The 15,663-nt window shown below is 42.2% G+C and overlaps 2 protein-coding genes and 1 pseudogene across 3 annotated transcripts in view; 2 read left to right on the top strand and 1 right to left on the bottom strand.

Annotated features, from left to right (window-relative positions):
- The window catches only part of LOC144113303 (uncharacterized), an 18,047-nt gene extending 17,764 nt beyond the window's left edge, over nt 1-283 (top strand). The window contains exon 12 of the mRNA XM_077646291.1: nt 165-283. The gene's annotated coding sequence lies outside the window, so the exon portion shown is untranslated. The remainder of the gene's footprint in view (nt 1-164) is intronic.
- LOC144113300 (putative ATP-dependent RNA helicase DHX35) overlaps nt 1-15,663 on the bottom strand; it is a 17,374-nt gene extending 1,711 nt beyond the window's left edge. The window contains exons 1-15 of one of the 2 annotated variants that reach the window (XM_077646288.1): nt 15,404-15,663; nt 15,206-15,342; nt 15,037-15,129; nt 14,897-14,974; nt 14,721-14,825; nt 14,366-14,592; nt 13,433-13,633; nt 11,027-11,114; nt 2,962-3,058; nt 2,734-2,886; nt 2,552-2,676; nt 2,414-2,468; nt 2,255-2,347; nt 2,087-2,181; nt 624-701 (exon numbers count right to left, since the gene is read on the bottom strand). In XM_077646288.1, the coding sequence (XP_077502414.1) occupies nt 624-701; nt 2,087-2,181; nt 2,255-2,347; nt 2,414-2,468; nt 2,552-2,676; nt 2,734-2,886; nt 2,962-3,058; nt 11,027-11,114; nt 13,433-13,633; nt 14,366-14,592; nt 14,721-14,825; nt 14,897-14,974; nt 15,037-15,129; nt 15,206-15,342; nt 15,404-15,434 (1,656 nt within the window). In that variant the 5' untranslated portion in view covers nt 15,435-15,663. The remainder of the gene's footprint in view (nt 1-623; nt 702-2,086; nt 2,182-2,254; nt 2,348-2,413; nt 2,469-2,551; nt 2,677-2,733; nt 2,887-2,961; nt 3,059-11,026; nt 11,115-13,432; nt 13,634-14,365; nt 14,593-14,720; nt 14,826-14,896; nt 14,975-15,036; nt 15,130-15,205; nt 15,343-15,403) is intronic. The other variant, XM_077646289.1, reaches the window with a different exon arrangement.
- Nucleotides 4,783-6,978, top strand: LOC144113302 (uncharacterized; annotated as a pseudogene).

Below are 15,663 nucleotides of genomic sequence, written 5' to 3'. Positions count from 1 at the left end.
TGCACCACAATTTCATAGCCACAAACAGCACCGTTAAGCTTCATCTGTAGAGGGCGTTAATAAGACCAAAACTAGAATGTACATGTTTTATTTGGGATCCTAAATGGATAACTTTAGCACTTTAGAGTCTGTCCAAAACCACGGTGACCAATTTATTGTTTCAGATGGCTCCTGAACAGCAAGCATATCTGCAATCAAATCAGCCCTTGGTCTTATGATTCTCTTTCAGCATAGCAAATATCTTGCTCATCTCTTTTCCACTGAGTTTATTATACTAACCCTATTCTCAAAGATAAGGTACTTCCTCCTCCAATCTGCACTGACCACAACTTCAATGTAGGAATACTACACTGCCGAACCAGCCTTCGTATTAATTCATTTATTGCTTGAACTGGAAATGACTGGAACCACCTCTCTGCCTTCATTGCTGCTATTACTGACACTGAGAAATTCAAGGAAATCGCCGCTGATATTGTATGCCCCTCCTTTCTGCAATGCCTCCGAGCCCTGAGAGTATTGAAAACAAGTAGGACTACACGAAGCTTTTACATCGACACAGCTTGCACACCCAGTGCTTCCAACTAAAACAAAAGTAGGAGCACCACTGTAATGGAAGCACTTACTTGGATGAAGCCATTGTAAACATTCAACAGAGTGAGCAGATCTCCTTCAAGCACTGAGAACTTGTACTTTGCTTTTCTCTGGAAAAGAGCGAAACAGCTAGCAAATAATGTTTCTTGTTTCAATGAAGCCTACATTTCAGAAGTAGATGTCACCTACAAGGCAAGCAGAATTTCTTGCAATTCAAAGGGCATACCGAGGACCAGAATAACGGACTACTTGTCACTGCAAGCTCATCCCTATGTTCAAAACTACACAAATTGACAAAGTTATTTTTACTGCAAAACTCTCGGCGAGTGGTCAGCACCTGTGCACTGGCCAGTTACGATAGCTTTTTCCACAATGGAAAAAATGCCAACAGACCATTTCTGACCTTGAACAGCTTTGTGAATTTGGCTCATAAACTGACTCATACCTTAACAGTGATGCACAATTTTAACAAGGTAGGACATCGCACCCTCCTACCTTTGAATCACCCCTTCGGACTTCCAGAGTCTTACTGCACTCTATTAGTGTTGTTTGTGGGCAGCACGTGGCAGACTTAGAGCACACTTCAGTCAAATGGACTAAGTCCATTAACATAATCAGCAGCAGCAGCATGACTACGGCCATTGGAGGGCAAATGCCTCTCCTATGTCTCTCCAATTAAACCTGTCCTTTGCCAGCTGCAGCCACCGTATCCCCACAAACTTCCTAATCTCATCTGCCCACCTAACTTCAGCCGCCCTCTGGTACGCTTGCCTTCTCTTGGAATCCACTCGGTTACCCTTAAGGACCAGCGGTTATCTTGCCTTCGCATTACATGCCCTGCCCAAGCCCATTTCTTCCTATTAATTTCAACTACGATGTCATTAGCCCGCATTTGTACCCTTACCAACTTAGAATAATTTTTCTTTCCATACTTCGCTGCATTGTCTTTAACTTAAGCTGAACCCTTTTAGTTGGCCTCCACGTTTCAGCCCCATAGGTGATTACCATTTACTGTTTTTAGCATAATTGGTAGCATGTGTAATCAAGCCACTAGCAATTCTTTCTATTCTCGGGGACAACCTTTTTTGGTAATGTAGCAGAGGCTAGGCAGAAAACTGAAGTAGACTGGCCTTTGTCCCCGTGCCATAGGGAGTGGGCTCCTCAGCCATAGCCTGAACAACAAAAAAACCTATCCCTCATAGCGTGGGGACAACGGTCCATCTCTCTCCCTTTCCTGCCTAGTTTCTGCTGCAATGCCAAAACAAGTTGTCCCTGAGTATAGTTCCAATTGTTTGGTACTTGAAATTTTAAGCTGAAAGTAAGCTTTTCTTTTGTTTTGCTCGTTTGAAGCCACAGTCAATCTGCTGGCACATATGAACATAGCTGAATCAAAGAAAAAGGAATTCATGTAAGTGAACTGTCGTGCAATCTTTATAGCAAGACAGTGACTTATAGTGTTGTACAATAGCTATACAAAGGCAGTTGCTGTTCTTACCGCTTCTGCCCTCCTGCTTGAAGGAAACAAGAATATGGATTCAATCTGCAGCATTGCAACTATTGTCAGTGCCTCTTCTGAGCAGCCAAATTCACCTGAAAAAAAAAAAAAAGGGCTAATTAGCAAAAATGGTTCTCTTGGGCCATTCTCGGTACAGAAATTGTATACCAGATGTGAGCAACATTTTTGCTTGCATGGCAGGCACTGGAAACGTGACCATCTTCATTCCTAACTCTGTGAGGCCACCACTCTTGTCAAGTGCTGGACAAAAAACAAAAAAAAATCCTTGCTTAGAATGCTATTTCATTAAAATGTGGCTCTCCTTACCTCCTAAAGCATAGTCCAACTCTAATGCATTAATGACGATTTTTGAGGGAGGTGCCTGAGAAAAAAAAATGCAGGTTACTGCACTTGCAACTCTGCTTGAAACATTCCTGCAAACAAAATGACTGGGAAATTGCTCACTGAAGGAAAGCTGAAATGTGCAATATTGTTCACTCCCAGTGACTTGAGCTGGAGTACTAAGGTTGATAAGTTGCTGCGTTGAATCTCTGGTGTTGTGAAGAGTGGGAGTTGTTTAAAGTCTTCCTCTGCAAAAAAATGTGGACAGAACTTCTTGCCTGCATTTTCTGTAAGCAGGTACTAACCTCTGAACAGTCTGTAGACCTTTCCTGACGACACCCTACCAGCACGGCCTGCCCTTTGCGTCGCTGAAGACTGTGATTCAGGCACCACAACTAAGGCATCCGTGCTTGTCTTTGGATTGAAGAAATTGAGCTTCACGAAACCACAGTCTACCACTGCGTAAAGACAGTGCACAAGTTTGGGCTGTAAACTATGAATGGCACTACTTCCGACATCCGTGAACAACTTACCATAAACAATACCATTGATGGTCACAGAAGCTTCAGCGATATTGGTTGCCACAACAACTTTTCGAACTTTTGGGCTGAAGGGTTGGAAAGCTTTCATCTGTTTGATATGAAAAGGTGCTTAGTCATATTAAATTTATGAAATGTTCATAAAGGAAATTGCAGTTTTAGCACGTTATACCAGTAAACAGCAAAATGTATTTATGTACAGCAAAGGCAGGTAGTTCCGTATAATAAATCTGGACTCTGAGTACATGACTGCTTCATTCAACATCCGACATTTTTATTGCAGGTTCCAGGTTAAGCAAGCCTAGCAGCGTGCCTGTAGTATGAAAGAGTTTCCTACCTTGGCTGAAATAATGCCACAGTATAGACCATCGCAAAGCTTGTACAGAGCACACACAGTAGTCATGCCTAATTAATATGGACTCATATTACATGGTTTTTCTGGGGAAGAAACATTCTGAATCCATTTAAGCCTAGTCAATATGAAAGCTCTCTGTTTGGACAGTCGATAGGGCAAAAATGCACTGAGCCCATTGGGACCCATGTATTTTTGTCGACTTAATGTGGACAGTGATGTGAACAAAATCTTGACTGTGGTAATCAGATACTGACGTAGAGAGGACTGCTGACACTCTTTGGATTTCGGTAAAAATTTCATACGCATTGAATTGTGACTTTGTTGCACATTGGAATGCGTATTGTACCGCATGCCATACTGTGCACACTTCTTCGTAAGTCAGTGAACTGCCAGGCGCAGTTACGCCTGCTTATGCACTTTTTCGCTGCCAAAGTGCTTTTCTTTCTGGTGTCGAATTCGTAGTCAAAGAGTCTCTAAGGGCTCAGAGACTCAATCCCTGGTGTGCTTTATTTATTCTACATACAAGGAATTATAACACTTTGAAATGAATGAACAAAGCTAGTCGCTTACAGCATTACCTTTCTAAAAAGAACACACGGCCAGAAAAAAAAATTAAAGTGCCTCAGGGACCTGATGCAACTTAGGAGGCACGGTAGGTGGTAAGCTCAAAGGAATGGAACTTCATGCAGGTGCAGTGTGAAGAAACTGAATATAAGCGGCGATAATCCTTTCAATCAATCCAAGAAGTAAGAGTATAAGTTGAAATTAAACTTGTTCTCAGCCTCGGTAGGTTGGCGGTTGTATCAATACTTTCAGGTCAGTACCCTGCGATAGCACACTCTGATATAGTAAAAGCATGGGTATAATATTTAGTAAAACTATGGTCCCACTGCGCGTTCGATAGATGACTACATTGTTTTCTTTTCATTCACAGTAAAGACATCTTTAATAAGGAAACAGTTATCGTAAAGAGCGTTTGGTCATGGTGACATACCACCCGCGTAATGACGTCGCAGCACACAAGCAGTCTAGGACATCTTGGAGCGACAGACGCATAATGGCGCAATTGCAAGGCTAACTGTCGGAGGCAAACGGAAATCAAAGACGATAAAATGTCGCTCTTTGAGATGGCTTACCCACTGGATCGTAAGCTGCAAGGACAAGCCAACTTTTCAAAGCACATTAGAACCACGAGGGAAAGCACATGGCATGGGCCATTGAAAAGAAAGCAGTAAAATAGCAGAGTAGGTTGGGGAGAAAAAGGGGTGGACGGCCACAGCTTAGAGGTGAAGGGGGGGCGGGGTTCCGTGCTTGATTGTGCTATGCGCATTTATACTGCCTCTTAAATGACACTACTGAGGGTGGCGAAGACAACACTGTGCTTATGCAAAGCTTTCGTTTTCATATGCACTTAAACTCCCCCTCGTGTTATATTTATATTATACACATTAATGAGACACCGCTGTAAATGTGCATTTTGCAGCATTAGTACTCTAGTTTGGCTTTAGAAGCAAGTTATCAACGCAAGGCGTACTACTCCAAATTAGAGACGAGGTTTTAACCGACGTCCCGAGACGAGGAGAGCACGTAATCATGGCGCTAGACATTAAAGGGGCGTTCGGCAACGTCAGCCATAAGGCAATACTAACAGGCCTCAGCAACTTGGATTGCGGCAAGAAAATATACGGGTATGTCAAGACATTTCTAACAAACCGCACAGCAACGATAGGACTGGGTGAAATTCGCTCCGAGCGTTTCCACACGCCCAATAAAGGAACGCCGCAGGGATCAGTAATATCCCCAATCCTCTTCAACATCTCGATGATTGGCTTAGCAAAACAGTTGGAAAATGTAGAAGGCGTACGACACGCAATATATGCCGACGACATCACAGTGTGGGTCACGAAGGGCTCGCTCGGTGAGAAAGAGGGAAAGTTACAGGAAGCAGCCACATGCGTAGAGAACTATGTCAGAGATAGAGGCCTTGCCTGCTCAATAGAAAAATCAGAGCTCTTAAGAATCTGGAGAAGCAGACAAAATCACACAGTACCGGAGGAGGAGGAACTCAGGATAAACATCTATCTAGAAGGACAACCGTTTCCGGAAAAAACGATCATTAGAATACTGGGAATGTGGATCCAACCGAACCAAAGATGCACACACACCCTAAAATTAATCAAAGCCTCGGCGACGCAAGTGGCGCGCATGATAACCAGGGTCTCCAGAAGGAGGCACGGCCTGCGGGAAAATGACACTTTAACACTCGTCAGAAGCCTCGTAGTAAGCAGAATAACATACAGCCTCGCATACTACAACTGCACTAAGGGAGAAATACTTCAGGCAGACAAAATAATAAGGAAAGCATATAAGTTAGCGCTCCACCTACCGCAAGCAACCTCAACGGAGAAAATCCTGGCCCTGGGTTTGCATAACACCTTTGAAGAGCTGAGAGAAGCCCAACTTGCGGCGCAGCTACAAAGGCTAAAACAAACCAAAGCTGGGATAGCGCTCCTAAATAGGTGTGGCTACGAAGGTGCGCTGCAAGAAACAAGAAGAACAGAGCGGATACCTGACGAATATCGCAACACACTCAGGATAGCCCCGATACCGAAAAACATGGATCAAAACCTGCATAAAGGACGCAGGGAAGCTAGGGCAAAATACGTTCAACAAATCCTAGCCGAAAAAGAAAACACTGTACACAGACGCGGCTGCGTACCCGAGAGATTCTCGAGAAATCAGCAACAGAATGGTAGCAACGGCAATAAACTCTGCACACAGGGAAATAGCCAGCGCATCATTCAAGGACTGTGCGGCCGAGGAAGCCGAAGAGGCTGCCATCGCCCTGGCGGCGGCGGAGGGCTACCGTATCCGAAGGTCTCTAACAATATTAACAGACTCGCAAGCAGCATGCCGAAATTACATGAATGGCAAAATAGGACGGAAAGCTCTACATATCCTTAAATCGGCCAAAATGCCGCAAACCGAGGAACCACAACTGCAACACGTAATCATGTGGGTACCAGGACACACCGGGATCACCGGGAACGTAGAGGCAGATAGGATTGCTCGAGAGCACACAAACCGAGCCTCCACTCAAACTGACCTCGACAACCCAGCAGCAGACCCGGTACCCATGAGCTACTCAGACATTCTAAACTATCACAGGGGAACGCGACTCAAATATCCACCACCTTATAACAGCCTACACCAACAAGATGCAGTAGGCTGGAGGCAGCTGCAAACGGGGACTTTCCCCAATCTAAATACCTTAAGTAAAATCTACCCCACGCAATACAGCAGCAGATGTCCGTGGTGTGGAGAAAAACCCATGTTAATGCACATAACGTGGGTGTGTCAGAAAAACAAGGATCTAGCTGCAATAAACAAAAACCCGAGTGCGGAACAATGGGAGGGGATGCTCTCCAGCGAGGACCCGGCCATCCAGCGCGGATTGGTGCGGAGAGCCTACCTGGCGGCGTACCTCAGTGGAGCCCTGGACCAGGGGCCCCAACCCTGTTAAGACGGGCTGCAATAACTCATCGGAAGATGAAGAAGACAGCCCGCGACCGCTAATAACACATTTTAATATCAAATATAAATAAAGTTTTTCCTCCTCCTCCTCCTCTAGTTTAACTTTTCTAAACAGTCCTTTTACTGCAGTGCAGGCTTTTGACCAAAGTAACGACATCTTCTACCCTCGTTAAAAACTATAACTCAAGTAATTTGCAAAAAATGCAAGAAGCTAATAAGTACAGGACTATGCAATCAACTGGCTGCCGTGATGGCTATTGTCCAGAATGGACGCCTACGAAACAGCCCTATGCCCTATGCAACATAAGTGGGCTAGCCCAAACAATAGATAAGGAGTGCTGAAAAAGTAAATTAACGCAATGAATTCATTGAAACAGACATGACATAAGAATGTATCTCTCCTCGTGATTGATATAGGCATTAAATATCTTACGTGCCCTTTTCTATCGTTACCTTATACGCATGCTGCAGACTTGTATTGATAAGCAAAAAATATGCAATGTGCTGCAAGTGGCTACCCAGGCATTGCCTGAGCAAGTATGCTTGTCCCAATAATCTATTGTTAATACAACTTCTCATTTGCCAGCCTTAATTATTCTTTTCTTTTCCTAGCTTATGTTTTATAAATGCTCTCAAACTTCTTGGGAGTCATGAAAATAGCCCACCCTCCCTATTCTTTCAGTATTTTCGTTTGAGTGAGATGGTTCCTTTCTTCAAAGGCACTATGGGGGAGAAAAGTCTGGGGACTACATGTGCCTCAAATGAAGCTGATAGCTCCATCATTAGCCAGCGGGTGGATGGAGACCACACTTATGGAGATGAAAGAACAGAACTTTGAGTTTCACCTCTACAAGTGTCGTCTCCAGCTGCCGGCTAATAGCAGAGCTATCGGCTTCGTTTGAGGAACACGTGGTCCCCAGACTTTTGTCCACGACTATACATACTTGCGCAAGAAAGACTGTGAAAAACGAGGTAACACAAACGACATGTTCCTATTCTTGTGACTCGCACACACAAGACGGGAGGAAAATTCTCATGAACATTGCGTAGGGAAACCCTGCATCTCGGCACTGTCTGATGTAGGCTTGAAAGACTCTTCCTGCAGACAGAACACATGACCTTGTCACAGCAGTCTGAGGACAAGCTTTCTTTTTTGCTTTTTATGCAAGGAAAAAAATGAATGAAGTCTTTGATGCTCACAGTGCCAGTGCCTACCTTACTGTATTGCATCACAAGTGAAGCTTCATCTCCAAGCTCTAAGCAAAAGAGTGCCAACCTGAGGCCAGCATCTTCTCCAAGCACAGCAAGGGCTTGCTTTAGTCATTCTCTAAAGAGCTTTCGTATGAAAGGAAGTTAAATAATGCTATGGTCCCAGCCACAGCTCTCCACTATCACATCTTTCGCAGCCCATGTGCAGCCAAGTGACGTTAAACATCGCATACCATACCAATCTGTGGCTCTGGGAGTTTCAAAAAATGTGTTGTATCAGCAAGCAATTATACGGAACCAATGATTTTTCACATGCAATTTACCCTCGCCATATGTATGGGAATAAACTGCACAAGTGTTGTGAATTGGACTTGTTGGTTACCGATCATATTTGAAACAGCGCAAGGACGGTATACAGTAAGGAGACACCACAAGTGCTAACTATCAACTGGTTTTATTCCAAGAAGCTAAGGAACATATAGAGGTTTGACAAGCTAAGAACGAAATAATTCAAAAAGGTGCACAACGCGGCATGACAGAGGGAATGGCACGTGCCCAGCTCGGCTGCTTACACGATCTCAAAAGGGAAGGCACCATGAACAATGAAACAAGTGTAAAGAAGCAACAACGAAAAATTCAAAACAAGTGTGTAAGACAGCTAAAATTTTTTGCTGTTGCTTGTTTACACTTGTTTCATTGTTCATGGTGCCTTCCCTTTTGAGATCGTGTAAGCAGCCGAGCTGGGCACGTGCCATTCCCTCTGTCATGCCGCGTTGTGCACCTTTTTGAATTATTTCGTTCTTAGCTTGTCAAACCTATATATGTTCCTCAGCTTCTTGGAATAAAACCAGCTGATAGTCAGCGCTATTGTTGTCTCGTTACTGTGTCCCATCCTTGCGCTTTTTCAAAATATGATATGTATCGGTACATTTTACTCACACAAAAAAGGAATTAGCATTGCCTCGTGCATTTTGACATTCCTTAGCAACTTGGCTTTTACCACGCCTAGACAGGTCTCTCATGGTCACAGTGAAACAGGTACATGCACAATTATTTGTCCTCAAGCCAAGAAGTGTAGACGCTCAAACTGCCATGCATGGCAACTTGGTCAAAGAACAAGTATGACAAAAGGCAAAAATGAAAGCACCTGTAGACAGCAAACTCTGGTTTTTAGACTGAGAGTCGTATTTTATGTGCACCAATATCAAAAGAATATTGTATGGTTGCAGAAATGTTCTTAATTAAGGGAAAGCAGCAGGAGCTTTTATCTGAGCTGCCCTAAGCAGACCATGTACACACTTTGTGGAAAGCAGCTTTGAAGTCCAGGTCCTATTCTACTTAGCAAAAATAGTGCAAAGGAAAATCAAAAACTTCTAAGGAGCAAAATTCTCCCCAGGGATACTGTACGGTATTACCAAGAGTTTTCTTTGTGATGACTAGAGAGGTGAGGATGTCTAATAGTAGAGAAAGCGTGAGTGTGCAGGTTGTTTCTGTGTAGGTAAAAGAACCCCTGTAGGAAAGTAAAGCAAAAAAAAGCAAGGCTATGGGAAGAGGTATGCACTTAAAAATGTAATATACTGTGGCCATGTGGTACACAGTATTACCATGCACGTTGGACACAGCTGCGCATGACAAAAAGCTACTCTAGAAGTTTCAATACTACCTCAAAGGTCCACGGTTCCTAGCACATTCTGAAGCACTTCAGTGTGCTCAAAAGCTACTGAGAATGAAAGGGGATGCAAGATATTTGAGAGCAGTAGGACGAAGTTCAAGTTTATTGAACATTCAGTTCAGCTGTTTGAAAGGAAACCATAAACTCATATATCTTGTTTTCTTGAATTTCCTTATTGTTCAACCCTTGCTTATCTGCTGTTTAAGTGCGTCCATGTATGATATATCGAATATATTTCTTACAAAAACCATGAGGTTGTTCAAAAACAAAGTCATCTTGTTCTTGCTGTCATTCTGTTTTATTCTTGCTCTCCCAGATGGACACGAGCCAGCCAGCTCAAGTTAATACTATTTTAAATATAATGCACGTGCAAAACCTAAAGAAGCTTACAGAACCTGTGTGGTTAGCATATGTCTCTGAAAGCGTTCAGACCTCAAATTTGTGTGCATATGTCTTGCATTATGTGAGATGGCTTTTACTCCAAGCTTAGCTCTTTTTGCACAGTTAGCAAAGTGAGTGCATTTAGCGAATTGTATGCATATTCCTAAAGTATTGAAAATAAGTACAGTTAAGGTCAGATCTACAAGAATTGCATGCAAAGTAGCGTGAAGCTGCCTGTAAATGAGTGCTGCAGTTCAAGGAAGTGTTTACCTTAATGCAGAAACAGCTTGGGCTTTGTAGGGTACCTTGCAAGTGATACTGAGCACCACCACCCCCTCCCCTAATTTTTTCTGAATGCATAAAAAGAGCATAGAAACTGAAGGTACAATATTCAGCTTTGGTGAGTCCCACAACTCAAATTCTTTCCTTTGTTTTGTCCCCAATTTTCATCCTCCAAACAGAGGCATGAGCAGCTCCACACAAGAGTATCAGCACAGATGACTGCTTTATACCAGCATTAAGTTGCTGTTAGAAATGAGGGAGCTTAGTTTATGTTTAATGAATGCTATATGTCATTTATGACTAAAATTTTTCTCAAATGTTCACGGTGGCATACTCCACCTGCTGAATGTGTTACCCACTCGCAATGAGAGGTTCACATCCCCATCACTGTTGGATGGTCAAAGGTAGCAAGAATGAAGAGCCCAAAGTTCCGCATGCCAAACACCTTTGACAAATGACTGTGCACTATGCTTCTTGTAGTCACTGTACTACTGGCAATGGAAAGCAGCCAAGGTAACGTTCTAGGCAAACAGTGACGCACTGCATTATTGTTAAGTGGTGCAATGTATCAGTGCTTGGAATCATGTGAATTTCCTGAACACTGCTACTTTCCAAATGGTCCATACCTGTTCAGACTGAGGTAGTGATCCATACAATGGTAAAACATACATGCTTGGAATGCCAGGTGTATTTTTTGTATTCCTTGAATACTCTCTGAAACATTGCAACTGAACTGTTATGAAATTTGTATTTGTATGATAAAAAAAACATTTGAAGCTTGAATAATGAAAAACAAGCCTGTTTTAAAAATGTTAATGTGCAGAACTTATCTGCACCCAACATTCATCATGAATCAAGCAAACTCGAACCATATGTGAAAATTGCACAAGAATAGATATTTAATGTCAAATTTTTTTCTTCGTTTTCTTCTGACTAACGCCTCCTTATAAGGCTGTGTTCAGGGCTAAACATGTTGGTGATGATTTCAAAGGATACCAAGGACAACTATATCCAAATATTGCTCTCAATAAAAATTGATTCTCTGGCTCCTCCTAGCTACGTTGACATTTGTCCGGGAACAAAAGACACATTTAGCGGCCGGAAAACCAGATTTAAAAATCTTCCCGCCATTCGGTTCAAGCTCGTGATGTCCTTACTGAAAAGGACTGGTTGCTACCTTTTTGAACTGAATGTTGGTGCTGGGATCTACATCCAAAAATCATTATCAACGCACTAATTTTACTTGAGAAACCGGCCGTTGATGGAGACACCTGTATTTCATTGTTTGGTCTTTTCTAAAGAAAACTTGTTTATAAAAGCTCCGTTTTCGGTGAGAGTGGTCTCTTTGTGCTTAAAGCACGCCCTGGTCAACTTAAAGCACAGGCCAGCTTTATTTTTGTCCTCAGTATCCCTTTAAATGGCAACTAGCAAGGCAACATATAGTTAGGGCCCTTTGTTTTTGTATAAACACAATGTCATCTGATTCTTGCATCCCAAACAGATTCCCTCAAAAATCAGGCTAAACCAGATTTCGCCTCCAAAATAAGCCTTCTAGACAACATTGGTTTTCGAGTTCACAAAGCTGAAGGCACCACAAGAAATTTGAAGATATGTTTATTCCAGAGAGGTGGCTACAGTCAATTAGTGATCTTAAACCTCTAATGCTCAATATTCATGAGGCAGTTGAATTTGAGCATAAATTCCGACAGTGCGATTTAGAACTGAGAGGCCAAAACACAGGTACAATATCATTGTACTCGTAGTAAATGCTACCCACGCTAACGATGTCCTGCTCCAATGTCCTTGCGTGTTTAAAATGGCTGCTTTGATGTTCAATGTTTTCGCAATGTATACCTTTAAAGGCAGGCAAGCCTTGGTCAGACACAGGAGTGCTGCGTATGGACTTTCTAACTTACGTGATAAAACATTTGTAATAAATAAGGAAAACAAGTTTGGCAAGCAGTTTTTTAGTGCAACCTGCCAATTCCATGTTTATGAAATAATGACACGGCATTTTATGTTTAGCTGAAAAATGAGCATGCCCAAAAAGCTAAAAATTATGAAAATTTTTTTCGAATAACCCGATTTGTACCCAAATTCAAGCTCAAAAAGAATCGTGGAATTTTTACGTTACGAATTCCAGAAAAAATAAAACTTGAAAACGAAGGGCCCTACGTATAGTGTGACTGCCTACTGCCTGCTAACCATTATGACCAACAGTCAGCAGTAGCTGGTTGGTAACATTGAACACATTATGTATTGACATTACCCAAAGCTTCAAATGCAGATGTGTAAAGTGACAAACTATGTGAACAAAATGCATCATACGCTCTTCTCAAATATGCAGACTGTCAACAATCATTAGACTTCTACAGAAACCCAGTCTCAGCTCTGTTTCCCAACAAATAGAATAAGATTCTACCACAATGGTGGGATACTGCACTGCAATGCGGTGGCAAGTACTGCATTACCAAAAGGTAGGTCCAATTTGGCTCTCTTTCAATGCAGAAATTCTGGCACCTGCAGCCTGCTGACTGCAAAAAGTTATTAGTTAATTTTTCTCTTGCAATCCAGTACTGTGGTGAAAGGTATGTTGAGCTACCATATGAAGATAAAGTGTAAGTACATTATGGCAGGTCATGCTAAGGATCTTTCCAAGTTTCACGAGTAAAAATAGGGATGGCTTCTGCAAACATCACAGTGGTCGCTATATTACAGACCGGGAGCATGAACCTGTGAATTTTTCTAATTCACTTATCACCATGTGCTCTGTCCACATGGTGCTGGTGTTGTCAATTGTAACCAGTCTTTACATGCACTAGCTTGGAATAGGACCAGGCTAAAGGAGAAACTGCATTAGACAGTCAAATTACCTCACGGCTAAATAAATCCAAGGAAAGTTAATTTGTTGCCAGTGGCAATTCTAATTTAAATACTGCACTGACACTAAGAGAAATCAAGCAGTACTAAGACTACATTACACTTAGTGTTTTTAAATGAGCACTCAAAATTAAAATAATTGCAATATTTACATGAGAAGACTGACAGCTTCTTCCACCTCATCCTGTCCAGTCAGGAACACCAGCACGTGGCCCATGCGTTGTGTTTCATGAATTTTCACAACAGTTTCAACAGCTGCCTTCACGTAATTTGGCACTGGGTTGGTCAGGTAGTACACTTCAACAGGATATACTCTCCCTTGGATGCTTAAGATCTCTGATGAAATATGTTTGCTAAAAAAAAAAAAAGGAAGGGTTAAATAGTACTGTGCACTCTGAACAGTAGTTCATTCTGAACATGGATTCTACCTCTCCCCACAAATACACCTAAAGTCTACTACACTTCTGCACCTTAGAGCTGCTACTGGATTTCAATGTTTTTAAGTTTTTCCATATTGCTAGATCACTTAGTCTTGGTTAAATAATACTCCTATTAAATTGCTTTAAAAACAGAAGACAAAACTCAGACATTAGCAACAGGAATTTTATACATTATGAAATGGAATCACCATGGACAATCCAATAATACTGATTCTGAATGTGATTTAATCCATAAACAGGTTGAAGCAAAAACTAAAGTTCTAAAGTTGACTTTACAAGCAAAGAGTCAACTATTAATGCATAAGGGTGAGAGAAAAGCTTAGATTTTTTTTTTCTTCAGCAGTTTTCATATATGCAATCCTTTTAATGCTGTCTAATGTTCAATGCAGACAAAAAAATAAATTTGGTTCTTGAGCTAACTTTTTGTTCTGAGTGGTCCCTTCAATTTTTTCACACTTGCACTATGCTGCAAATTAAGTTTTTCATTATTATTACCGCCACAACCCACTGTGCAGTGGTCTGGTCATTTACTTCCATACAACATTGTTCACATTATCTTTCTCTAGACAGCAAACCATGACAAGCTAAGGCTCACATTAGTTTATAATTGGCCTGTAGCAAAATGATATCTGTGCCTTGTCACACCTTTCAATGTCACTGTGAAAAAAACTCTTCAGAACTTCTGCTTCCAGTGTTGCAGATGATATAATAAGGCGGAGGTCTGGCCTTTTAAGCAGTATCTTCTTCATGAGCCCCAAGGATGTGTCAGTCAAGAGGGTTCTTTCATGTGCTTCATCCAGCATGAGAACTGAGTATGAGGGCAGCAGTGGACTGGCCATTATTTCATTCACAAGTATTCCTTCTGTCATGAACTGAAATAAGAGAAGATTATCATGCTCATTATATCAACCTAGCCAATGACAGCATGCCATTCAGCGTGGGATGCACGTCACATCAAATAAGAGGCAGTAGTTTTTTTTTTTGAACAACTGCTGCTTACTTTAATCTTTGTCCTTTCCTTGTCAAAGCAGTCATCAAACCGCACACAGTAGCCAACCTCTTGTCCTACCAAACAACCTTTCTCTTCTGCTACCCTCCTTGCCAGCTGTGAAGCAAGAGCAAAAATATGAGTGCACCGGTGTGAAAACAGGTCTGCTTGAAAGAAATAATACCCACTGATATGGCCGCCACTCTTCTGGGCTGCGTGACTCCGATCATTTGGCCCTTCTGCGCCCAGCCCGCTTCCATTAAGTACTGAAATAACCGCACATTGCAGTAGAGTGAGGTTGCACGCACAAGCTATTTAGAATTCTCACCTGAGGAATTTGTGTACTTTTACCGCTGCCAGTTTCACCAGTAACAATTAAGACTCTATGCTTTTCCAGGAGGTACAGGATGTCTATACGATTCTGCAAGACACAACCATACATGAAGCATCAAATAACAGCAGGATTCAGCGAGAGCATGTTATTACAAATTGCTTACCTTGAACACTGGCAGCCGTTCTCTCTGTTGGCTGATTGACAGGGATACGTTTGGGTTATACACATAGTTGGTGTACTCCGCAGAACCAGTTACTTCTTCTATGATCCATTCCTCGTTTAGGAATTCCCTTTCTCCTCCTAGATCAACGCCAACATTTAAACAAAACTGGGGACCTCAGGTATGTTAATCGAGACTCACCTGGTTTCTGAAACACTGGTCTCTGAAACATTGTTTTGTTCCACTTGTTGATACAGTTCACATTAAACAAACGACCCGTATGCCAGCTGCTCCGGGCATGAAGTGAAATTTAAGTACGTTACACTGCAATCACTGTAGAACTTCATGCAGGAAATACGTTGCAAAACTGGCAAAACTAATAGAAGATACACGTCCAATCACTGCGGTACGACCGTGAATCAAACGAAACTTGCGCGCATTATCCGCGGTAGTGGTGGTCT

This window comes from Amblyomma americanum, chromosome 1 (assembly GCF_052857255.1).
Source record: "Amblyomma americanum isolate KBUSLIRL-KWMA chromosome 1, ASM5285725v1, whole genome shotgun sequence".
Classification (NCBI taxonomy): Eukaryota; Metazoa; Arthropoda; class Arachnida; order Ixodida; family Ixodidae; genus Amblyomma; species Amblyomma americanum.
Note: the sequence above shows the minus strand (reverse complement) of the source record. Positions and strands in the feature narration are given on the sequence as shown.